General features: G+C 46.8%; 1 protein-coding gene and 1 long non-coding RNA gene across 5 annotated transcripts in view; one reads left to right on the forward strand and one right to left on the reverse strand.

The window, feature by feature from the left end:
* The window catches only part of WIPI1 (WD repeat domain, phosphoinositide interacting 1), a 30931-nt gene extending 16197 nt beyond the window's left edge, over nt 1–14734 (reverse strand). For 2 of the 4 annotated variants that reach the window (XM_043585098.1, XM_043585097.1), the window contains exons 1-4: nt 14541–14734; nt 8415–8497; nt 6644–6813; nt 2156–2252 (exon numbers count right to left, since the gene is read on the reverse strand). In XM_043585098.1, the coding sequence (XP_043441033.1) occupies nt 2156–2252; nt 6644–6813; nt 8415–8497; nt 14541–14620 (430 nt within the window). In that variant the 5' untranslated portion in view covers nt 14621–14734. The remainder of the gene's footprint in view (nt 1–2155; nt 2253–6643; nt 6814–8414; nt 8498–14540) is intronic. The other 2 variants (XM_043585099.1, XM_043585101.1) reach the window with 2 other exon arrangements.
* Nucleotides 14735–14814: 80 nt separating this feature from the next.
* On the forward strand, nt 14815–24932 carry LOC122485816. The gene is made up of 3 exons (XR_006297957.1): nt 14815–15190; nt 22115–22258; nt 23941–24932. It is a non-coding gene; the product is annotated as an uncharacterized LOC122485816 (long non-coding RNA).
* The last annotated feature ends 1132 nt before the right edge of the window (nt 24933–26064 follow it).

Genomic DNA, 26064 nt, shown 5'->3' on the forward strand with positions numbered 1-26064 from the left:
CTCCCCTGCCCTATGGGAAGAGCACATCCTCCTTTGAACTGTCCGCACTGCAGGGTCACGCGCTGGGTCCTCGCCCCGCAAGGTGCCGGAGCCCCTGTCTTGGGCTGTGTCACCCAGCACACGGTCTCCAGGGACCGGTGGGCTAGATCTGGGGTCGCTGCTGGGTGTGTGCATCTGTGCCTGGCGGCACCTACTGTGGCAGCAGGTGCACGGTGCCTCTGCAACACGTACGTTTTCCAGAGCAGCTCAGCCTCACGTTCTACATGATCTCACGGTGTGTGGGTTCGAGGCCCGCGTCAGGCTCTGTGCTGACAGCTCAGAAGCCTGGAGCCTGCTTCCGATCCTGTGTCTCCCTCGCTCTCTGCCCCTCCCCGACTCTCACTTTGTCTCACTCTGTCTCTCAAAAATCAATAAATGTAAAAAAAAAAGTAAATAAATAAAAAATTAAAAAAAAATTTTAATGCTTGTTCAGTTTTGAGAGACAGAACAGAGTGTGAGCGGGGGGGAGAGGGAGATAGAATCCAAACCAGGCTCCAGGCTCCAGGCTCCAGGCTCCATCTGAGCTGTCATCACAAAGCCCGACGCGGGGCTCGAACTCATGTGCTGCGAGATCACGACCTGAGCTGAAGTCGGACGCTCAACCGACTGGGCCACCCAGGTGCCCCTGATCACTTATTTTTTTAACGTTCATTTGTATGTATTTTGAGAGATAGAGAGCAAGTGGGGGAGGGGCAGACAGAAAGGGAGACAGAATTCCCAAGGGGGCTCCGTGCTCACAGCACAGAGCCCGATGTGGGGCTTGATCTCATGAACCCTGAAATCATGACCTGAGCCAGAGTCAAGAGTCGATGCTCAACCAGCTGAGCCGCCCAGGCGCCCTGCTTTGATCTTTTAAAATATCTTTTTTCACAGCTGAGATTTTAAAGCACTGAAGTTGGCCGCAAAGGGCCATCTGTATAATTGAGAAGGGGGGGCGGAGAGGAGGCATAGGAGATTTTACCGCAGGGCAGCCTGTGGGGGGGTGGCTTTCACAAACACAACCTCTTGTAATTCTCAGCTGATCCTGCGAGATGGGCAGTACTGTATCCCATGTTACAGATAAAAACAAACAAACAAACTGAGGCCCAAAGAGCCTAGTGACTTGGGTTGGGCCATACCGATCTTGAAATTCAGAGAAAGTCAAAGAATTAGGAAACTACTGTAAACTGAAGCGGTCGCTTACTGAGAAACTAGAATATAATTTACAAATGTTAACCTGAATCACTGGACGCACAAATTATTCTAGCATGACGACTCCCCACCCTCCCGCACAACGAAGGACTTCCTTCTCGTTTGCTTTTTTTTTTTTTAAAATGTTTATTTATGTTTGAGAGTGAGAGAGCGTGCGCGAGCATGAGTAGGGGAGGGGCAGAGAGAGGGGGACAGAGGATCCGAAGCAGGCTCTGCACTGACAGCACAGAGCCCGACGCCGGGCTCGAACTCACAAACCGCGAGATTATTACCTGAGCCCAAGTTGCACGCTTGACAGACGGAGCCACCCGGGTGCCCCTCTTGTTGACTTCTAGCTTGGGGAAGTCATCTGCTCTTTCAATCTACCAAGACCAATCAGTTCCCATTCTTAACACGAGGAACTTACCAAACGGTATTATATCTGAAGAGTTTAGTTCAAAACCAATATCCTAGCGCATCGCCCAAGTAGAGAGATTTCACCGTAACCTCATAAAACGCATTCCTCACAGCCTCTCTCCTACTCGTGCAGACACGCCAAGTCAAGACCTGCTTCTGAGCATTACACCTGCTCTGCCCTGAACAACCACAGAAAATAATTAGGGGTAAACACCTTTGAGCGTCAGATGCATGAAGCCTCCTACCCGTCTGCCTTAAATGCCTTGACACGTTCGCTGAGAGTGGGTCCCAGACAGAAGGGGTTTCTCGCAGGCTGCCGTGGTGCCCACGCCACAGTGCTGGAGGACGTGGGGCCTGATATAGTTGGAATCTGGCCCCACGAACGCAAAGTGCCGAGGTGAGCACCACCAGGACTCAGACCCCACAAATACTGCTTCGGGTTTTCAACTGAGGAGGGAATCCAGCCCGTGAAAGGAGCCGCTGGATACGGGATTTGTGGGGGGGGGCCCTCCCCGATTCTGGGGCTCACCTGCTGGGTTGGCAGGAATATCCAGGATGGTCTTCAAGAGCTTCATGTCTTTGATGTTGTGGATGTAGATGGCCTCCTCCAGGCACACCAGCAGCCTCTGTAAGCACACAGACCCATCAGTCCACAGGGCCGGTTCCTCGGAAAGAAGCCGACCAAGCCGAAATCGAAATCGCTCATCTTTCATGCGAGCCCTGACTTGATTCCAAGCCGCCTAAAGGAGGCAGAATTTGTTTCTAATGTTTATTTACTTATTGTTTGGCGTGCACGGGAGAGAGAGAGCAGAGGAGGGGCAGAGAGAGACAGAGACAGAGAATCCCGAGCAGGCTCTGTGCTGACCGGCACACACAGACGGTGGGGCTCGAACTCACGGACCGTGAGATCGTGACCTGAGCCTGAATCAAAGAGTCAGGCACTTAACCGACCAAGCCACCCGGGAGCCCCAGTAAGGGAGGTAGGATCTTGAGGATCCATGTGAAGATTATGTTCCCGTCTACACACGTGCACGCGTGCACGCGCACCTGAACAGACGCATAAAATACAAGATCTTAAAATTTCTCATTTAGAGATTGAGGTTCTTTTGGGGGAGGGGTACTTTTCCCTCTCTTTAGCACAGGGATTCCCGGACACTTCCTGATCAGACTCCCTTTGCCATTTAGGACAATTTGGGGGTAATCTTTTTGGTCCCCGTTCCCACCAAACAGGCTCCCTTTCCGCGCTCATAATGAAGCCTCCCTCTTGTACAGACGTGGGTTTCTTTGCTCCCTCTGTATTGCCGATCGTAGGTATCATCCCCTCCGAAGAATCGCCAGCTCTACCTTCGTTCGACTCAAGTCTCCTCCAGACCCACTTCTGCATACTCTCTCCAGCCCTCGTAAAGGGAATTGGAGAGCCCTTCCGCCCTTGTGTGTACCTCCTGACCCAGGTGCCCCCCGCCCCGTGCCCGGCTCCTTCTGCTGGGCCCCCCTTTCCAGTGCAGGGAGACCCTTCTCTTTTCAAATGAGGCTTTCCAGGCGTAGGGTTTCCTCCCGATGGCCACGCTCTCGACCGAGTGGAAACAGGCCACAGGGTGGACGTTGGGTGCGTAAAGGGACAGAACACATAGCTCAGCACCAGTATAGACGTTGGGTGCCGGTGAGGAGCTGTCGGGAAGGAAGTTTTGGTGGGGTAGCTCTTTCCTCACTCTGAGCGCTGCCCATGACCCCTACACACATCCGACTCGCTTTCCTCTAAGCTAGTGGTTCTCAGGCTCTGAGGAGGCATCCGAGCACCTGAGGGGCAAGGCCTGGCCTATCCCTGGAAATTCTGGTTTGGGAGGTTTCAAACAAGTACCCCGGGTGATTATGATGCACACCTAAGTCTGAGAACCACTGTTCTCAGGCCAGATCCTTTTATCCTAAAAGATAACACTTGGAGACAAAGGCACCTAAAAATACTACAAAACCCCCCCAATAAACCCTGACAGGCTCTCCTCCAGGGAAAAGCCTGCCCTGTTTTCCCAGTAGGACTTCTCACAGCTCAGAAAAATGGGGGCCGTCACCTTTACCGGGCAGAAAAATAAAATGTAAATGCCTTCCTCGATTTTCATTAAGGCTCTGTGGCCGCACAGAGGTCTGGGTGCCTAGGGGTAAAAAAATAATTCTAATAGGGCCTCAAAATTGTTGGCAGACATTAGCGTTTCTCTGTGAAATATACATTCCCTGATTCACTCTATCACTTTGCCTTTTGCCAGCACTTACTCTGGCTTGGACTACAGTACTCTATGCGTATGTTCTTAGGTTTCCGATATCCTCCTGTATCCCCACACCCAGGGCCCAGGATAGCGGGTCCGTGACATATGCCTCTACATCCAGTTCATCCCACCCATCCACATCTTTCCCACCAACTCTCACGGCATCAGATGCTCTGTGGTCCACTTGGCCAACTTCAGGTGACCCCTGCCAGCCACAGATAAGAATTAAATGGGAGGGAAACAGAGAGATAACAGCGAGGCGGAAAAAGGAGGCACCATATCCCAAGTTCATGTGCCAGCATGCTTCCGGGGTGAACGTGGCCCTAGAAACTGCTTTCTTTAGCAACCAGTGTTCAGTCCCAGGAGAACCCTGGGTGGGACTTCAGTCCTGCTCCTTCCTGGTCACTTTCGCTCTCATCGACTCTTTCAGGTTTTAGAAGTAACAGTTCCTTTTAGTGATTACAAAAATATTTCTAGGGGCGCCTGGATGGATTAGTCAGTTGAGCGTCTGACCAGCTCGGGTCACGATCTCACAGTTGGTGAGTTCGAGCCCCCATCGGGGTCACTGCTGTCAGCGCTCAGCGCGCTTCAGATCCTCTGTCCCCCTCTCTCTGCCCCTCCCCAGCTTGCGGTCTCCCCAACATAAATAAATATTAAAAAACATATATTTATAGTGTCTGCCCTTGAGCACCACAGATTTAGATGCAGCCTCAGAGGCTCCAATCCAGGGAATCTTCATCTGGATAACCAGGGCCTCTCGGAACAGATGGTCCGAGCACTGTCACAGTTTACAGATGGAAATATATCGGGGGTGTCGTCTTTCTTCCACAAGACACATTTCCTCAATTAAGGACAAGGGGAATAACACCAACTGACAATGGAAAATACCACAATTACTAAATATTCTTCCTCTCTATATATTCAGAAGAAAATAGGGATTTTCTCTCCCCATAACTCCCTCCACAAAAAAGGATGGTTTCCTGTTGTTTTTAAAAAAGGAACTGCACCGCCCAAAGACCCGATGGAAGGAGGGCCACGGCGGGCAGGATGTGCGACTCTCGCCCTGTTCGTTTCCTGCAGGGGGCGGCAGAGCTTGGGCATCACAAAACCATGGCCCCGCGGGGCACGGGGTGGGGGGTGGGGGGTGCTGCAGCAGGTGCCCAACCCAAAAGTTGCTAAGGCCCAAGCCTGTTCGTTTTAAGAAAAGCAAAGCCCAAACATGTTCCGCCAGACCTGTTTCAAACCATCTTCTTAGGAGGAGAAATGCTAAAGACGAGAGAGGTGTAAGCAGGTTCCAGTGAACTTGGCCATTGGCGGCGGAGTGATGCTAGGTTCACTGGCATTCCAAAGAAGCTGAGGGCGGAGGCCCTCACTAGCCATGGGCATTATACTGAGGACAGGGTGGCATCGAAAGGCTAGCAGACTCGGACACTTGAGTAATCCTTCGTCTCATTTGCTAATGACAATGTCAGGGCGCAAGTAAGGGAGAAATCATAGAAATAAATACCGTACGTACCATGGGAAGGTTGTGATCTCTATAGGACTTTTGCTTAAGCAACCTTAAAAAGACAATCAGGGGCCAAAAAAGGAGATTTAATTTTCATCTACTGGCTATTACTGTATTCAATGTGCTACCAATTCCAGAGAGAGCCCCTGGGCCAAGAACTGGGCTAAAAGCCTTCAAGTCGAAAACTCTCCAACTGCCTTTCCCTCCCTGGCCAAGAGCCCGCGCTCAAAGAAATAATCTCTTCCTTCTCATAAACGGAAGAAAGCACTTTGTTTTCATCTGTTAAAAAAAATTATTAGCTTTTAATAGTTTAGGTAAAAGGAAGAAAACCATGTTCTTGCTGAATGCAATGGCCTCCACCATCCTGGGGATATTGAATTGGGTAGAAAGATCTGCACGGTCACATAAAGAATCTATCTGTTTATTTATTTAATTAATAGGCACTCGGGAAACAGGTATTTGTTGAGCAATTTTTTTCTACCAGGCACTGTCTTTTCTACCAGGTCTATAGAAGTGAACAAAATGGATACAGTCCTGTCCCTTATAGGATGTAAAAATCTAATATTTTTTTAAATAAAGTTTATTTATTTTGAGAGAGAGAGAGAGAGAGAGAGAGAGAGAGAGAGAGAGATCGTCAACAGGGGAGGGGCAGAGGAGAGAGAGGGAGAGAGAGACAAATCCCAAACAGGCTCTGTATTGTCAGCTCCACGAACTGTGAGATCATGACCCGAGCTGGAACCAAGAATCAGACACATAACCGACTGAGCCACTCAGGCGCCCATAAAATCTAATAACTTAAGAGAAACTCTGCCAATACCCCAAATACTTATTTAACAAGAACTCCGATTTTTAAAGAGAATGTATGGTATATCTGAGATAAGAATAACCCTTCCTTTGACAAAGAAAAAACTACAAGGATGATCTGTAAGGGTGAGCTGGGAGAAACAAAGGTGGGACGCGAGGCGTCAGAGCCGGACTTCCACCCAGCCCGCATCCAGCGGAAGAGGGTTCGCTCTGCCAGTGGCCAATGTTGGAGAAAGAACACGAGGCAGAAGGACCAGGGAGGACACATCCCTGAAACAGGTGCATGGAGTGGGCTCGAGATGTCCCCATAATACTAGGCCTGAGTATTAAAATCCCTTTGGGCATCTGATGTTTGTTTTTAGAAACACTCATCTTTAAAGATACTCATCTTCTCCTTTGGTGCCAATTAGCAGAAGCCTCGCAACCCCGGGCGGTTCCCCCCACTCACCTGCCGGTTCAGCCTTATGGACAAGATGTTGCTGGAATAGTTGTAATTACAGATCTCCGTGCCTTTCTTGAAGTGATAGACGTTCATCTGCCGCGGCTTTGTGTGACTGACCACCACGACCAGGCTGCTGGAGAAGAGGCGCTCCACGATGTAGACATCTGGGATTTCGTCTGGGAGGGAAAGGAGGCTGAGGTGACACAGATTTCGGCCTCCGGGCACCGAGCCCAGCTCACACCAGTCAGCCAGCGGCCTCTACGTCTCGCGCGTAGATTAGCACACATTCGCAGTGACTGGTTTTTTTCCCCTACAGTGAAGCTTTGCCTGTTTCCCAAGGGAGCGGTTCTAGAGCCCTTTCCAAGACCCGAAGAAAACGTTAGTGACCAGAAGGCAGAGTCAGGTCTTCCAGAGATTTCCCCAGGTGCCTTCCGTGGGGAAGAATCGTCTCTAGGGCACCACTGTGTGCTCTGGAAACTATATTGGGAGGTGTGGACAGTCTCGGCCCACCCTTTCTCCACGAGAGGTTTCCAAGGGTTGACTACTCTGGGGAATCCCTGCTTCCGGAATTCTGGTCTTTGTGGCCAGCAGGTGCCATGGGGACAGCCATGCTGGGGTGGGGGCAGTCACAGAATTACATCTGTGCCCCTCCCTGTCTTGCTCCCCTCCCTGGTCCTGTCTGGAATCCCTTTCCTGTTGAAGACAATCTGCGTGATGACCAGGGAAGGGTGTCTGAGCTCAGGAAGAAGGTCAGTCAGTAAGCCTCCTGAGCTCCCACAGGTAGAGACCTCAGTGGTTTTCTGAGAACATTCTTTCTCGGATGCGTGCCTTCCTTGTGCTTAGGCAGGACCCATAGGGAATAACATAGGACAGATACAGAGCAAAGTATTCATGAAAATGGCATAATAACCATAACATCTTACAAATACATTAGCGACCCTATGTGTTCATTTACCAAACCACCTGCTTTCCAGGAAATCCAAAGACTGCATATTCTTCTCCATTATGATGACACAAATTATTACTTACCCTGAGATAGTAAGAGAACTAATTTTTGTTGTAATAATCACTAAGAGTACTCCAACATCTTCAATATGATCTACGCAAATGGGATAGCACTGCTTGGTTAAAACAAAGAAAACACTTCCATGACCGAATGAATGTTACCAACATTCTACAGTGCCAGTATGACAGCAAAAAAAAAAAAAGACAAACCCATAAATGACCTTCTGATAGGACAATGATCAAAACTGATGACTATGGGGCGCCTGGGTGGCGCAGTCGGTTGAGCGTCCGACTTCAGCCAGGTCACGATCTCGCGGTCCGGGAGTTCGAGCCCCGCGTCAGGCTCTGGGCTGATGGCTCAGAGCCTGGAGGCTGTTTCCGATTCTGTGTCTCCCTCTCTCTCTGCCCCTCCCCCGTTCATGCTCTGTCTCTCTCTGTCCCCAAAATAAATAAACGTTGAAAAAAAAAATTAAAAAAAAACAACTGATGACTGTGCATAAAAGTCTATGAAAAAGTTTAACGACGAGGTTTCAAACAAAGGATTTCTTAATATAAAAAGAAAAGGTTACCTAAGCTATTGCCAAATCTAAGTGCTTACTTGTGGTTTTACTTTTTAAGCCAAGTGGAGGCAATGATTTATATTTAAGTCTGAAAATGACTGACTCCTTCAGTTTGACAGTGACGGGAGAAAAATGCAGACAGCTCAGGAGCACCGCAGATTAAGGTCTAGAGGAAGGATTCGGTGTCCCCGGGATTTCACACACACACTTACTGCTTCCATGGACTTGGTCCAGTTGCTCCACAGAACTCAAAGAAAACAGCTTGTAACCGGCTTTGGTTCCAATTGCTAGGGATCTGTGGAAGATAATACCACGTGGGAATGAGGTTCAGAGAGCTGAAACTCATCGAAGGAACGTCAAACCTCCCAGGGACGGTGCTTTCCCAGCTGGGAAACAGGAAAGACGGAATACATAAGAATACTCATCCTGCACTACTCCCAACACGATCAGGGGTCTTCTGGTTGTCTGAGAGGTACTTTGCCAAGAGGTCAAATTTTTTATTTATTTTTGCTTAAAAAATAAACACACGGTCATAGTAGGCACAGTTATTAGTAGGTACAATTTAGTGGATGCTTCCTTTCATCATTTTCCATGAAAACACCGCAGATGCTTTTTACCAGTAGCTCTCATCCTTAGATGTACATTAAATTCACTTGGGAAGTTTTTAAAAAATACTGATGATTGTCTATCGTGGCGCCTCCAACACTGAGCTTTTTATTTAATTGGATTCTTTTCTTTTTTTCTTTTCTTCTCTCTTTTCCTTCCTTCCTTCCTTCCTTCCTTCCTTCCTTCCTTCCTTCCTTCTCTTTGTCTCTCTCTCTTTTTCTTTTTTTAGTTCAAGTACTCTAATGTGCAGCCAGGGTTGAAAACTCTGTTGTATACCACGTTCCACAAAGCTAGTATCACAACCAACCAACAAAACAAAAACTAAACACATCTGGAACGGTATGGGCTAAATAAATCTTGTTTTCTTAATTTTTCACTTTCGACCAATAGATACAGAAAGACCGTTTCCTTGGCCAGTTTCTTTGGCCACAGGATGAAAGCAAACGAGTCCATTTTGTTCGCAGCTGGGACCCCCCCCCCCCCATCCAGATCCCTCCCGATTTGCCCTCAACACCTCAGCGATGAGCAAAATCTCACACAGGACACACTTAGAAAAAGCGCTCCGACCTGGCGCACCTCCACCCTGGGAAAATGGGATGTCAGAGCCGAAAGAGACCTTAAAATAGTCCTAAGTGGACTAAAAATTAGCCCGGCTTCCCCATTTGAAGCAGGTCTTTGAAAAGGTGAGATCCATTCTGCACAGGGAAGCATATACTAATATAAGCAGTTGACTGGGGCGAGCCTGATGGCCGAGGCTCTTGTTTCATCAGCCTAAAAATAAAAAAGAGGAGGTCATGTGGTTTTCCCTGGAATTGTTTTTTTTCTACCCAAACGTTTGTTGTTCCCCGGGACACAGGGAGAGGAGGCTGCGGTCAACTTTCAATCAGGGAGGTAGTTGCTTGGGTCCCGCAGTCCTCCACCTGCTGGGGGGCTGACCTGAGGGGCGGGACAGGTGCTGGAGCAGCGTCAGTGATGACCAAGGGCACCTGGAGAGGCGAGAGGCGCGCCCCCGGCATCTTACAAGTTCACCACACGGCCACGCGCAGCCAAGAGAGTGAAACTGGGCTACTGTCTTATACCGCATACAAGTATGAACTCAAAATGGATTAAAGACTTGAACAGAAAACCCGAAGCCATAAAACTCCTAGAAGAAAACATAGGCAGCAAGCTCCTTGACAGGGGTCTTAGCAATGTTTTTTGGCTCTGACTCCAGAGGCAAGGGAAACAAAAGCAAAAACAAACAGGTAGAACTACGTCAAACTAGGGGCGCCTGGGTGGCGCAGTGGGTTAAGCGTCCGACTTCAGCCAGGTCACGATCTCGCGGTCCGGGAGTTCGAGCCCCGCGTCGGGCTCTGGGCTGACGGCTCAGAGCCTGGAGCCTGTTTCCGATTCTGTGTCTCCCTCTCTCTCTGCCCCTCCCCCGTTCATGCTCTGTCTCTCTCTGTCCCCAAAATAAATAAACGTTGAAAAAAAAAAATTAAAAAAAAAAAAAAGAACTACGTCAAACTAAAAAGCTTCTGCACAGCAAAGGAAACCATCAACAAAATGAAAAAACCCACCGAATGCGAGAAAATATTTGCAAATTGTATGTCCCTTAAAGGGTTAATATCCAAAATATATACTGTATATGGTATAATATAAAATAAGAAAACACATATTATCTTTGAGTATATGTAAAACAAATATATAGAAGTATATGTAATAAATATGTAAAATATAGATACAATAAATATATATAAACTAAATGTATATAAATATACATAAAATAAATACATATAAATATATTTTATGTAAGTAAAATATAAAACAAATATATAAATATATAAAATAAATATGTAAATATATATTAAGTGCATATAAAATATTTTAAATATATTTTTATAAATATATTTTTATTTATAAAAATATATAAATATATAATACAGTAGATAATACTGCATTAACTTTGTAGGTATAAAGAAAATATATAATTCATGTAACTCAATAACAAAAAAACAACCTGGTTAAAAATGGAAAAGAATCTGAATTGACAGTTTTCTAAAGCAGCCGTGCAGATAACCAACAGATTCATCAAAAGACATTCGGCATCACCGATCATCAGGGAGATGCAAATCCAATTCACAATGAGATACCACCTTACACCTGTAAGAATGGCTGTTATTAAAAAGATAAGAGGGGCGCCTGGGTGGTGCAGTCAGTTAAGCGTCCGACTTCAGCCAGGTCACGATCTCGCGGTTCGTGGGTTCGAGCCCCGCATGGGGCTCTGGGCTGATGGCTCAGAGCCTGGAGCCTGTTTCCGATTCTGTGTCTCCCTCTCTCTCTGCCCCTCCCCCGTTCATGCTCTGTCTCTCTCTGTCCCAAAAATAAATAAATAAAATAAATAAACAAATAAATAAATAAATAGATAGATAAGAAATAGCAAGTGTCGGCGAGGATGTGTTGGAAAGGTGATCTTCGTGCACTATGGGTATGAATGCAAACTGGGGCAGCCACGCCAGAAAGCAGCATGAAGATTCCTCAAAAAATACTTGTGGGTATCTTTCAGAAGAAAAACTGAAAACACTAATTCGAAAAGATGTATGCGCCCGTATGTTCATTGCCGCGTTATTTACAACAGCCAAGATATGGAAACGACCCAAGTGCCCAGCAGTGGATGAACGGATAAAGAAGACACGGCATGCGTGCACACATGCACATGGGCATGTGCACACGCACACACACTCCACTTCTCAGCCATAAAAAAAGAACAAAATCTTGCCATTCGCGACAACATGGATGAGAGCACTGTGCTAAGTGAAAGGAGTCAGACAGAGAAAGACAAATATCACATGATTTCACTTATACGTGGAGTCTAAGAAAGACAAAACAAAACAAAACCCAGACTCATAGTTACAGAGAATAGACTGGTGGTTGCCAGATGACAGGGTTTTTTTTTTGGGGGGGGGGATATGAAATTGGTGAAGGAGATCAGGAAATACAAACGTCCAGTTATAAAGTAAATACATCATGGGGACGAACGTGGAGCACAGGAAAAACAATAAGTAATATTGCATTAACTGTGTAGGTTGACAGATGGGTTAGTAGGCTTATCGTGGAGATCATTTCCCAATGTATACAAATGTTGAATCACAATAGGTTGTACACTTGAAACAAATATAATGCTGCATATGTCAATGGCACCTGCACTTTAAAAACCTCCTTTTTATTCTATGATTCAAAAAACTTTTTTGATATGCCCTGTAGTGATTACTGTCTTTAAACTTTCTTCACATGGACTTTTTCACATAAATATAGACAAGTTTAGCGGCAACTGAGGTTTCTAAAGCTTGTAAGTAAGGGAAAAATGTAATGAGAGTCTTGTGATATTAACCGAAAGATTTGGTAATTTAAAATAATTTTCAGGGATGCCTGGCTGGCTCAGTCGGTAGAGCGTGTGACCCTTGATCTCGGGATCGTGACTGCTAGCCCCACGTTGGGTGTAGAGATTGCTTAAAAATAAAGTCTTTAAAAAATAAAAATTAAAAAAAAATTCAAACAGAAGGCCTGCTCCCTGAAGAATTTTATACGTGAAAAAATAGCAGTGTGGTTACTATTGTGTTTTAAATGTTGAGCAATGGCCACAAAGGAGGCTGAATCAAGGAATCCAGACTAAAATCCTATTTTTATCCATAAGGGCTTCCTGCAGAAAAAAATAAATAAATTCTCATCACCTCTCACAGGAATAGAGCTTGGGACAAATATGTGCCGCCAGTCAAATGAAACAATGTACCCACAGTGCCTAGCACAGTGCCGCGCATGAAGTATGATCAAAGAAGACTCGTAAAGGTTAGTTGCACTACTGGATTCCAAACTCAGCCTGCACTTACAAAGAAAGACACACTGACACTCCTAAATGCATACGTAAGGGGCTTGACTTATTTTAAAATCCAATGTCATATCCTCTGTGGCTCAAAGCAACTGACTCTGACAAAAACTTTTATTTATAGGTGAGACAGAGCTGTCCAGCAAAGCCTTCATCCAAGAAAACAGAACTGACCATAGAGACGAAGGAAATTAACTTTCCAAGCACCCAACAGCTCTGAAAATAATATTCTTACCCAAGTGCCATAGAAAGCTGGGACTCACCCAGAGTAAAAACTAACCCCACTTAAAAAAAAAAAATCTGATACACAATGTTTATAAAGCAGAATTTCGAACATTTACTGTGAACTAGCAAACTGACTCCTTTCCTTGTCCTGTGTTCGGTTGGGAAGGAAAACACTCTGGCATTTCAACAGCCATCCTCTCTTGCAAAATGCTTCTTACAAAATGTCAGAATTTTATCTACACCATCATTTCTGTAAACTGCGGGTCTCAACCCATGAGGAGATCTTAAAAACAGCTCATGAGTCACAAACAGCTTTAAAAGAAGGTATCACACTATATAGAAAGAGTAAACACTATTTAATGAATCACCTTTGGGAGACAGTCTATGTATGTGGGTATCAGGGGATGTTGTAACATGCATTTCTTATTGTGGACTGTGGTCAAAAAAGGCTTAAAAGTCACTCATCTAACCAAGCCGTCCAGCTACCCAATTACCCGATTACACATACTTTTTTTTTTTTTTTTCAAACAAAGGCATATTGTTTGGCATAGGGTGTTTTTAAACAGAAACACAAAGGGAATGGAAGCCAGAGTTACTTATGGTACAGGATGGCCTTAATTACACCAGTGAATGTTCAATATTAGCACAGCCCAGTCACAGGCAGCCAAAGCACAAGCCTGAAGCCGATTCCAAACAAGGAACACGACAGAAACTGGTACAGCAGGAAGTGGGAACCTGGAAAAGTAGTCATCCCTGCTTGATGCTCGGGGTGCACATTCCCAAGAGATTATTCCATATGGTCCCCAGGACTGGCGTCTAACAATTCCACGCAAAGAGGTAAGGAAGCAGGCGTTCACTTGTAAAGGACTGAATCTTTGAGAGGTCTGAAATACGGTTCAGCCTCTAACTCTCTGGCCAAAGTCCAAATGTGCACATCGAAGTGAAACATTACAAGTGCACTCAAAAAGCAACAGGGTGGAGCTCGCGCTTCTCAGAGAAGGCAGCCGGGGCCCGGGAAAGGGCTCGGGGACTCGGAGAAGAGGATTCTGCCTCGCCCAGGGGGTTGTGTGAACACAGTGAGAGGGGGTGGAAAGGCGAGATGCCCCGAGCTGGGCTGGGACGAGGGCTGGCCTGGCCGCACGGATAGGCTGCCTCTTTGTCCCAGGCCCTGCCCAGATGCCACGTTGAGATGCTCAAGGACAAATGGGAAAGTTTTTCCTGTACTCTCATCTTCCTGGGCCCCAACAACCTCGCCTAGGGTCAACTTGCAACTTCCCCCTCCTCGCCCATCTCCTTTGTTTTGGCCTCTGCCCCTCCTCCCGAGACCCCCACTCGGGCACTAGCCTCTGCCCCCACTGGATCCGTAGCCTTCTTCAGCCCCACTGCGCCCGCGAACTCCCTCCCTTCGTGCTCGGCCGGCCGCTCCTGGCCCTCAGCCCACAGCGGGGGTGGGGGCGCTCGAACACCCGCAGGGGAAGAGGGAGCCCACCCAGACCGTGCGGGCCGGGAGCCGCCCCTGCCGCGCTGCCGCGGCCCTCTGGAGGCGCAGGCCCGCGCCACTCCCGCTACAAGTGGCCGACAGGACAAGACCCCTGCTCGCGACTTCTGCCCCCCAGCTCCCCGCAGGGCAGGTGCCGCGGCTTACGTGCAGTCCTGGTTGAAAGAGAAGCAGCTGAGCGCCGCCTCGACCCCGCCCGGGGGGCCATCCGCGGCCTCGGCCTCCATCGGGGGCTCGGCCCGGGGAAGCCGCAGCTCCGAGCCGGCGACAGCCACCTCAGCAGCCCGCTGGCGCCGGCTCCGCGGGCCGGGTCGCGGCCCCTCCTCCGCTCCTGGCCCCGCCCTGCCCTTCTTCGCTCCGCCCCGTCCCCGCTTCGCTCCGCCCCCACGCCCGGCCCAGATCCTCCGGCGCATCCGAGCCAAACCCGGCAGCCGAGGGGGTGGGGTCCCCACCCTCGGCCGCCATTGGCTATGAGTCCACGCCGCCGCGCCCCCTTGGCCAATTGACGACAGCTGTGGGCTGGACCGCCCTGGTAGCGACCCGCCCCCAGCTCAGCGACGCGGCTCTCCATTGGGCGAAGGAAGGTGACGCAAGGCTGCAGGCCACGTGGTAGTGTTTTCATTGCCAGAGGCTGCGAAGCGGAAGTCCGGAAGAACCAGTGCAACTGAGGCCCGACCTGGTGGCCACCTTCTGGCATCTGCGGTGGAGCTGCGGCTGAGGGGGCGGGCGGACGCGCTCCGTCCCACCCCACCCAGACCCCTGTCGCATGTAGCTCTCCGTCTATTAAACTTACAGAGGTTAGTAGCGTGAGACGCCAAAGCCCCACCCTTTTACAGAGTCTTCAAACTGCTTTGAGAAAAGCCAGACAGATCGCATGTTACCTTCACGGTTGCCCTGCTGTTGAGAACTCTTTCTACATGCCCAGCGCTGTGCTAACCGTGTATGTTATCTCTTAGAATTCCTATAAAACAAGAATATATACTTTCTGCCCAGTTTTAATAAGGAGCAACTGAACAATTAAGTAATCTGTCTGAAGTAACAGAATAAACGGTAGAATGTGGATTTGTCTCAACTCAAGCTTCGTGCACCAAGAAATTCTCCTAGGGAATTTGGCAAAACCTATCTGATCTATAATTGGGGGGGGGGGGGGGGAAAGGAAGAAAATGTCTATAAGGTGGCGTGTTTGATGAAAGGGATGAGGTCTTGAAGATGGCACAATTCAAAACTCACATATTTGAGATAAATCCTGACAAGTCTCTCTTCCCAAGCTAAATTCAAGTTGCCGTGTAGAATACCCAACACACTTTATAAATCAGTAGCTCTGCTGGCTTTGGATTTATATAATTCCTGATGGATTTTTAATTCGTGCTTTTCAAGTTGAGATGGCATTTTGTTATACCACAGTATTTCAAATTGGCATTATTAAAATTTATTTTGTGACAAAGCTATATATACGTGTGTGTATGTGCGTGCGCGCGCGCACACACACACACACACACACACACACACACTTTGGGAGCTTGGACCTATAATGGATGAGTGAAGCGCATTATTTCATTTAAGCTTTTCTAGTTGCATATCCAGTTTGGGTTTTCCAAAATGCAAATGTAACAGTTTGTTCAGTTCACGCTATTATTCTTTCTCTCAACTGATGTTAAAATAGTTTAGCTCATAGATCCGCGGATGCTCTTCAGTCGATTGTGAGGTGTTGTAGAAACTATTGTAAGCGAAAAGAGCTTCTGTTTGGATGCTTTAACTGCATCATCTTTGTAACCTCTAAGATCAAAAGTGCTTCTCACCACCCCCAGCTCAGGCATTTAGAAAACCAGGAATCTGGTAGGCTAGGTGCTCCGTTGTTTGGAAAATTCAATAAAGGACAGAATAAATTCGGTTTGTAAAGTGCAAGTTGTTATTCTCAACAGTTCGGACTTTATAGGCTAGAGTTGGGAGCTGGTGTTAGTGTTTGAGTAGGAGCGTTTCATGATAAAAGCCGTGTTTTAGGCAGATAAACTTGGCCAGGGTGTGCAGAACAGATTAGAAGGGGAAAAAGGCTCGGCCAATGTGAAATTCTAGGAGTAAAGGGATATGAGATGCGAACTATTGCCTGGCAGCAAGGCTGGAAAGTTGAAGACAAACCCAAGCGAAATTTTTTTTTCTGTTGAAATATATTTGACATATAACATTGTGTAAACTGAAGGTGTATAGCATGTTGATTTGACATTCATGTATTGTAATATGATTGCCATTGTGGCTATAATTAGCACCACTAACATGTCACATGAAGAGCTATTTTGAGGCAGTGTTGTCCCATAGAAAGGTAACAAACCAAAGAAAGAAAGAAAGAAAGAAAGAAAGAAAGAAAGGTAATGTCAACCACAGATGTGAACCCCATATGTAATTTAACATTTTCTAGAAGCCACATTTGAAAAGATAAAAAGAGCTAAGTAAATTAATTTTAATAATATCTTTAACACAATATGTCAAAAATCTCATTTTAATGGGTCGCCCATGTGAAACTATTAATCAGCTAGTTTATTTATTGTTTTAACTAATTAATTTTAATCAGCTAGTTTAAAGTACTATTTTTTTAGTGTAGGTATTTAAAATCCAATGTATCTTTTTCACTTAGAGCATATCTCCATTTAACCTAGCCACCTTTTAAGCGCCCATGCGGCTGGTAGCTATCTTATTGCCCAGTAAAGTTTGGGGAGAATAAACCACAGATAGTAGCTGATGGGGGAGGGGTGGTATAGCAGAGAAGAAGAGGGAAACGTCCACGCTGATTCCGTAGTTAGGATCGCCGTTGGGAAAGTGGAAGCTCGTGGTGCTGCTTTCAGAAACCAGATATTTGGGCGGGTATTTAGGGAGTGAGGTGAACTGAATGCTCATTGGAATTCCAGTTCAAGCCTAGAGATGTACCTCCGGGAGGAAACTGATCATCTTTCCAGCCCCACCCTTCGTGAATGATCCCCCTTGTATGTTTCCCACTGAGTTAATGGTCCACCATCCACCACTACCCATGTGGAAATAACATTCCAGGGCTGCCTCATCCGGTTTTGTTTTTTCCCAAGACGATACAGAAATCTGTATTTTTATATAAATAAATTTAACATAACTATTTATTTTATATAAACCTATATTTTATGTAAAAATTTAAAAGGTTGTTGACCAATTCTTATTTTTAAAAAACAGTGTGAAGGCCAAATTAAATATACGAGCTGGCTGGATGTGGTTTGTGGAGGTCCAGTGTGTGACCTCTGTGTGAGGCATAATTCCCAGAAATTTACTGGCATAAACATCTAAAGAAAAGGCTGCAAATAGATTTGAAGGTGTTGGATTCCTTTAATATCAGGCTGATTTTTCTTTTTCTGAGTCCTAGTTCTAGGTTCCGTGGGAGAGGAAACTCCTGATTTATTTATTTTTTTTAAGTTTATTTATTTTGTGGGGGAGAGAGAGCGTGCACGTGCGCACGTGAGCCGGAGAGGGGCAGAGAGAGAGGCGGGGACAGAGAGAGAGGGAGAGAGAATCCTAAGCAGGCTGGGCACACTGTCGGCACAGAGCTGGGCTCGGGGCTCGATCTCACAAACCGTGAGATCATGACCAGAGCAGAAAAAGAGTCGGACGCTTAACCGACTGAGCCACCCCGGCGCCCTGAGGACACTCCTGATTTAAACCCTGGGTTTATGGCATCCTAATCCTTCCACATTCTTGGAACGGAAATTTCAACACTACATAACAGGAGCCGAGGCTATCTGGAGGAAGAGGGGAATATGACACTTTACCGCAGGAAAAACAAGATTTCAGCTTTTTGCCTTTCTTCCAATTGAAATTTCCTAAATGTCTATCTTTTCTCAAACAAAATGTCCATTACTTCTGGGGAAACAGTAAGTCAGCAAAATCCGGAAGAATAAAGCTGAGCTTGGGAATCAAGTGTTCTTGGTAATATACAAAATTGCAGGCCACAATTCAGCTAATGGGGAGACTTCCTATTTGTTCAGCAATCAGGTTGTAATTTTAAAATGCTGATTAGGGAATGCATAGGGCATGAACAGGGGAAGTTGGAAATGGGACATCCTGTCTGATGCAACCCTCGTGTCACCCAATATGGTTGCCCATAACACCCAACTGGCTATAATTAGAGTGAGTACGAGGTGAGCAAATACCACTCCTGTCCACTTCTTCTTTTCATAAAATCCATTCTGTTTTTATAAGATCAAACCACAGGGAATAGCTCCTTTTCCTTTTCTGATGCGTCTCAGCACTCAGAACGTGAGCTGAGAAAGAGTAGAACCGGAAGAGACAAGTGTATGGTGGTACTTTGAGAAAAGAATAAAGGAGGGAGATTCTGGGGACAGTGTAGAATAGGTAAGACTTGGGGGGTAGGGAGAGGGAAGGGTGATGTGTCGCAAGCTCAGGGAGTCAGTCCTGCCGATCTGGGGTAGAAGGTAAGGGGTTGAAATGTAGGGTAATCTCTGGGAAAGCAGGTGATCCCGTCAGATTGGCAAACAGGAAGTGTCCGGCCAGAGGTGTGGCTAAACAGCAGGCACAGTTGGGCTTTTTTGTTACTAATCATTGGCACAATCTGCGTGGTAAAGCACGGCTGCCATGAATGAACAGTTCCCATTATGTGCCTTTGCTCCCCAAATGGAACCATTATTTCTGGTTTTATCAATTAAAAAGCCAACAGCCGTTCCAATAGTCCTCGACTTCCATATTTCCTCTCAAGAGCAAGAAACAAGGGTACTTCATTAAAGAGTGAACTGCAGTGTCTTTGACCGCATTCTCTTTCCCAGCTCTCTTATTTCTGCTTCCAGAATAATCTTCTTAAAACACTGAGGCAAAATTACAAGTTGTCCATAAATACTTGCTGATCGGCTGACGTTCACGAAGACAGTAGCTTTCTGTGTGTGCATTTGCAGACATAACTTGAGCTAACCATCTATTAGTCAAGACGATGCAGAGAGGAGGTTCATCATGGAGTTTTTGTTCACTGGGACATCTTTTAAAAAAATTTTTTTTTAAACGTTTTATTTATTTTTGAGACAGAGAGAGACAGAGCATGAACGGGGGAGGGGCAGAGAGAGAGGGAGACACAGAATCAGAAGCAGGCTCCAGGCTCTGAGCCATCAGCCCAGAGCCCGACGCGGGGCTCAAACTCACGGACCGCGAGATGGTGACCTGAGCTGAAGCCGGACGCTTAACCGACTGGGCCACCCAGGCGCCCCTCACTGGGACATCTTAAGACCAGCCAGGATTGCAGAGAAGTGTTAATCAGGTCAACCAACTGCCTTGGCTTAAGTTTTAGAGTATAAATATAGGTGATATCTGGAAATGGAAAGCAAAGCTTTATAGAAAGCTTGGCTTGAAAGCTCATACCTCTTCTCATTTAAGGTTTATTACCTGTCCTGTCCCAGGGATTTTTATCCCCATGGCACAACCGCGTAAACCAAGGTTGAGAGATGTTGGATAAGTTGCTCAAGGTCCTAGGGCTGTTTGCGATGGAGATATATTTGCCCTCGGTCCCTTCCACTGTATTTCCAGGTCACCCCGTGTTCCATGCTTCCTCTCAGACTGCTCAAAGCTGGGAACAGAACTGGCAGTGTGACCTGAACTCCATTCTCTAAGGAGACAGAGAGGCAAGGGTGGAGGGAAAGAGACAGGCTTATGCCAAGAGGGCCACGGGCCAAGTGTAAGGGGCAGGGCACCTTTTCAAGGGGGGCAAAGCTTTGCTTATGCTTGCCATGGGTACTACTGGAAGTATCTAAGAACCTCTTTTGCTCCGAGGTAAAGGGTTAGTTAACCTGCGCTCATGGGCGAGGGTGGCTAGTTCGTAAGTGGTGCCGTGGGACTCTGGGTTTCCTCCTGGCTAGAGAGAGAGTGTGAAGAATGGTAACCATTCCTTGGAATTCTTCACTTCTAGGGAAAAGGTGATTTCAAAGGCTATCGGCTAAGAATCCCACTATTCTTGGTGAACAGTGCCATCTAGCGACCTGCTGTATTTAGTTCCAGCCCGGTAGGGCAACCTTGTAGGAAAGACTGGCTTCAGGAGACACGGAGAGCTAATCACCAAACCGTGGAAGAAGAGTTCCAGGCTCTCCTGTGTTCTTCCAGAACTTCTTTCCTGTCTATACATGGAAGATACAGACACCTCGCTCACCACTCTCTTGCAGAAGAAGTTTAGAAGGGGGTTGCCCATGCATTCATTTGACACATTTTTATTCAGTGCCTGTTATGTGCCCGCCATGGTTGCGGGTCCTGGGGATGCGCCATGGGGAAAATTAAATAAAAATCCCTGCTTGTATGGGCACAGAGACCAGAGACAAGAAAAAACAGAATGGAGAGTATCTCAGATGGCCATGAGTGCCAAGGAGAAAAATAAAGCCGTTGGAAGGGATGTGGGAGGTGTTGGGGAGAGGAGGGCTTGATAAAGAGTAGGAAGGGAAGGTGTCGCTGGAAGGTTCCATTTGAACAAAGACCTGAAGGAGAGAAGGGAACATGAGGGGGAAAAGCATTCCTGGCAGGAGGAACATGGAGGAGGCAAGGGTGGATGGAGGAGAGAGAAGAGGGGCAGATACGTAGGAAAAGAGGTCGGAATGGTCATGCTTGGGCATGTGGAGGAGGGACGAGGAGCCACTGGATATTTGGACTTGTATTTGAACAGAATCACTCAGGCAGCTGTGCTGAAAACAAATTAAAGGTGTCTTGGGAGGGGCGCCTGGGCGGCTCAATCGCTTGAGCGTCCGAGTTCAGCTCAGATCATGATCTCAGAGTTTGTGAGTTCGAGCCCTGCGTCGGGTTCTGTGCTGACAGCGTGGAGCCCGTTTCAGATCCTCTGTCCCCGCCCCTCTCTCTGCACCTTCCCTGTTCACTCTCTTTCTCTCAAAAATAAACAAAACATTTTAGGGGCGCCTGGGTGGCGCAGTCGGTTAAGCGTCCGACTTCAACCAGGTCACGATCTTGCGGTCCGTGAGTTCGAGCCCCGTGTCGGGCTCTGGGCTGATGGCTCAGAGCCTGGAGCCTGTTTCCAATTCTGTGTCTCCCTCTCTCTCTGCCCCTCCCCTGTTCATGCTCTGTCTCTCTCTGTCCCAAAAATAAATAAACGTTGAAAAAAAAAATTAAAAAAAAAATAAACAAAACATTTTAAAAAAAGGTGCCCTGGGAGATTCACAGTTCCCTTTAGCACATTTAAAAACTCCACAAACCCCAGTTTATTGTTTATTTCACGTTGTTTAACGAGGACTTTCCAGGCTTACACAGATCTCTTTCTTCCCGCAATACCCACTACCTTCTTGCGGGACCCGAGAAACGAAAGTCAGCGCTGATAAGCAGACTGTGATGTTCCCGACAGTCATAAATGACGCGAGCCCAAAGCCAACAGAAAGCAGTGATTTTCCCAAGGCCACACCACAACTGCAAAGGAGCTACCGTTGAGTGACTAATTCTTTCTTATCAGTACCTTCCGCAGATTCGCTCCATTCCTCCGTTATGAAACCACGCCACTTCACGGCCACCGGCAGTCCGGGCCCGATTCCTGTATCCCCTGCCCTTCCCACCTTAGAGTCACTCAGCACAAACCCAGAACCCCACATGAAAACCCCCTTCCTACAGCCACCGTGGTTCATCTGGTGTACGTTTTCCCTTGCTGCACCAAGTGAAGAAAATGAACATCGACTGGCTGAACCTGGTGGTCTTGACCTACAGCTTTATCTATCTGCCCCTAGGATTTTGTAGATCAAAGTTTAAGAAGAGCTGGACAAAATAACGACTTCCTACCATCATATTCTTTGAGTCTAAGGCCGAGATACCATGCCCCGCTAAAACGTCTTGCGTACCAAGTGGAACACAATGTCTGGTCCGTGAAAGTGGTGAGAGACTATATTGCCAAATATTTTTTGAAAATATGCTGGATGCTTCATAGAAATGAGGTTCTACGGTATGTGATCTTTGGCGTCTGGCTTCTTTTACTTAGCATAACGCTTCCAAGGCTCATCCAGGGTGTAGCCTGTATCAGTATTTCATTTCTTTTTACGGCTGAATAATATTCCGTTATATGTATATACCACAACTAATTTATCCATTTGTCAGCGGGTGGACATTTGAGTTGTGTCCACCTCTTGGCTCTTGTGAACAGTGCTACTATGAACACGTGCGTGTGCGCGATTATTTGAGGACCTGTTTTCGATCGTCTTCCCATTGTACCTGTGTTCAGTATATCTTGGAATGGAATTCCGGATTATATATATATATTTTTAAGTTTACTTATTATTGAGAGAGAGAGCGCGTGCACGCAGGAGAGGGCAGAGAGAGAGAATCCCAAGCAGGCTCTGCACCGTCAACACAGAGCCCGATGCAGGGCTCGAACCCACGAAGCGTGAGATCACGACCTGAGCTGAAGTCAGACACTGAACCGACTGAGCCACCCAGGTGCCCTGTATATTTTTTTCTATATATTTAACTTTTGAAGAACTGGCAAAACTGTTTTCCACGGAGGCTGAGCCATCTCACATTCCCATAGCAATGAACGAGGGCTCCGATTCACCATTTGTTACTTGCTGTTTCTATTTTTCACGATCACCATAGCCATCCCCGTGGGTGTGAAAAACACTGAGATTTTATGCCATGTCTGCAAAGTTGCAAGCTCTTAGGACATCCAAGTAGTGTTGGGTCCCCCAGTGCTCGCAATGAACCAAGGCCGTGCTGTATTTTCAAGGCTCCCACACCCATTCCGGGTCACGCTCTGGCAGGTGGGCAACAAAGCTTTGTAGCGTATGAAAACTTGTCCAGCTTCAACCCATACAGCTGAAATGTGAGTCCAGGGCGGGGCCAATTCAGGGGAACGATCTGAGGCAGACCCTGGGCTGCCCTTTCTGGCTTGTTCTTTCCATTCTTTCTTTTAAAAAAATTTTTTTTAATGTTTTTATTTATTTTTGAGACAGAGAGAGACAGAGCGTGAGCAGGGGAGGGGCAGAGAGAGGGGGAGACACCGAATCCGAAGCAGGCTCCAGGCTCTGAGCTGTCAGCCCAGAGCCCGACACGGGGCTCGAACTCACGGAGTGTGAGGTCATGACCTGAGCTGAAGTCAGACGCTTAACCGATTGAGCCACCCAGGTGCCCCTGTTCTTTCCATTCTTATCGTTTATTCTCCTAGCTAAGACCCCTTGATGCTGGGACATGGTCTTCAGGTACCCCAGGACATGATTACACCCCAGCTTCCGTTCAGCTGGGGCATCTCCATTCTGCAGGTTTCTTGTTAGGGTGAGAACAGTGCTAATCACGTAACTAAAGACACAAAGGACAAGGTCCTTTGGGAACCGGAGCCCTTTGCTTCTTTAAACTGGGAAGATCCTGTGGGTGTTTCAGGGGCAGCTGATATCTGGGCATAGGGTACATTATAAGGGATCGAGAGAGAGAGAGAGAGAGAGAGAGAGATCCAGGATCATTGGTGGCGAGGTAATAGTTGAGGCCATGAGAGGAGGTAAGATGTAACGAAAAATGTGTCAGTTGGCGAAGAGCTGGACTGAATGTCCTGGTATTCCTTTAATTTTAGGAACACTACCGGAAAGGAGGCTGGTGCTTGTGCTGAGCCGCCTTCAGCAGCTCCACGTCCCACATTGCTGATGAGTGAGAGCCTCTGTTATAAATGGAAACATGAACTGGCAAGTGCTCCCCGGCTAACGCGGAACCCACCAGCTTATTTTGCCACCTATTATGTACGTGATCTGCGATTTTGCTTATTGGTTGCAAATATGCACGAGGAATGGGAAGCTGGCATGTTTTCCAAAAACGAGACGGAGCGTTTTCGCTGCTGCGTGTCTCAACCGGGTATGACTTTGACTTTTCATCATTTCTCTGAGGTCAGAAACAGCCTTTGGTGGGTTTCTAATTTTTTTTTTTTTTTTTTATATATAGAAGTTTGGCTCCCGAGACTGTTTCAGAGCCTTTAGGAAAGATACCAAGTGGACGAGACATGTCCGAAAATATTTAAAGTGGCGATTTCCTAGGCCCTCTTTCTCCACTTTCTCCGTAGGCATCTGTTCCCATATGTGGAGGTTTAAGTCAGCCTCTATCTACAGATGACCCTTGTCTGACCTCACTCTCTGGAATGCTCTGCCTGCCTCTGTCTTTCATGCCAGAGCACATCAACACTACCTTCTGTTGGCATTCCTGATAGGATCTCTTTCTCCTGAGCTCTTGAAAGAATCCTGCTTCAGCAACTCTAGAGAATGGTGGGAGAGTTGGTCTTTAAAAACAGATTTATCCCATACCAAGGTCAGGAATCACTTATTTTGCACCACTGTGTGCATCGACTCTTCTTTTCTCCCAATCCATGAATATAGTATAGATTCTTAGGTCCCCTTGACCCAGGAATGCAGTTTCCCACGCCTACATAGGCCAAGTCCTTCTGTTCTCAGAGATTCTAATTACATTAGCCTGTGTATTTTCTTTAAAACGGTTATCACAACCTAAAATTACCTTGTTTATTTGCTTACATATTCACTGTCTATCTCCTCTATCTGGAAAGTAAACTCCATGAGAGCAGGGTCTTTTTTTTTTTTTTTAAAGAAAAGTCTTTTTTAAATTATTTCTTTATTTTTAGAGAGAGAGAGAGAGCACGCACATGAGCAAGGGAGAGAGGGAGAATCTAAAGCAGGCTCCGCACTCAGTGTGGAGACCAACTCTCAGGTCTCCATCCCATGACCCCGGGATCATGACCTGAGCCAAAATCAAGAGTCAGACGCTCAACCGACTGAGCCACTCAGGCGCCGTGAGAGCAGGGCCTTATGTGTCTTCTCCCAGCATCCAGAGCAATGCTTGTCCACATAATAGGTGCTCATGGAATATTTGCCGACTGACTGACTTACAGAATCAGTCATTAAAACATCATACGAAAATTAGCTTTCCATTCACTCCTTCTAAGTGTCATTTTCTTGTCTCTCTTGAACAATGATATTGTCCAAATGGAGCTAGTATTGTGACCAAATACCAATCAACTATGTTAGTGGCTTTTGAGATTTGGGACCCCCTTTACACCCTTAAAAGTTGTTGAAGACCATGGGGCGCCTGGGTGGCGCAGTCGGTTAAGCGTCCGACTTCAGCCAGGTCACGATCTCGCGGTCCGTGAGTTCGAGCCCCGCGTCGGGCTCTGGGCTGATGGCTCGGAGCCCGGAGCCTGTTTCCGATTCTGTGTCTCCCTCTCTCTCTGCCCCTCCCCCGTTCATGCTCTGTCTCTCTCTGTCCCAAAAATAAACGTTGAAAAAAAAAAAAAAAAAAAAAAAGTTGTTGAAGACCCAAAGAGCTAGTGTTCATGTGAGTCATATCTGTCATTATTTAGTGTGATAGAAATGAAAACTGAGAAGAGTTCAAAATATTCATTTACTAATTCATTAAAAATAATAAACCCATTATATGTTAACATTCATACCATATTTTTTTTGTTTCTCAAATAAACAAAATGACAGGGACATGAGAGGCATTGTTTTACTTAAGAAAAAAATTTTTTAATGTTTATTTTATTTCTGAGAGAGAGAGACAGAGCATGAGTTGGGGAGGGGCAGAGAGAGAGGGACACCCAGAATCCGAAGCAGTCTCCAGCCTCCGGGCTGTCAGCACAGAGCCCAACGTAGGACTTGAACTCACAAACCTTGAGATCATGACTGAGCTGAAGTTGGAC

The sequence above is a fragment of the Prionailurus bengalensis genome, chromosome E1 (genome assembly GCF_016509475.1).
Source record: "Prionailurus bengalensis isolate Pbe53 chromosome E1, Fcat_Pben_1.1_paternal_pri, whole genome shotgun sequence".
NCBI lineage: Eukaryota > Metazoa > Chordata > Mammalia > Carnivora > Felidae > Prionailurus > Prionailurus bengalensis.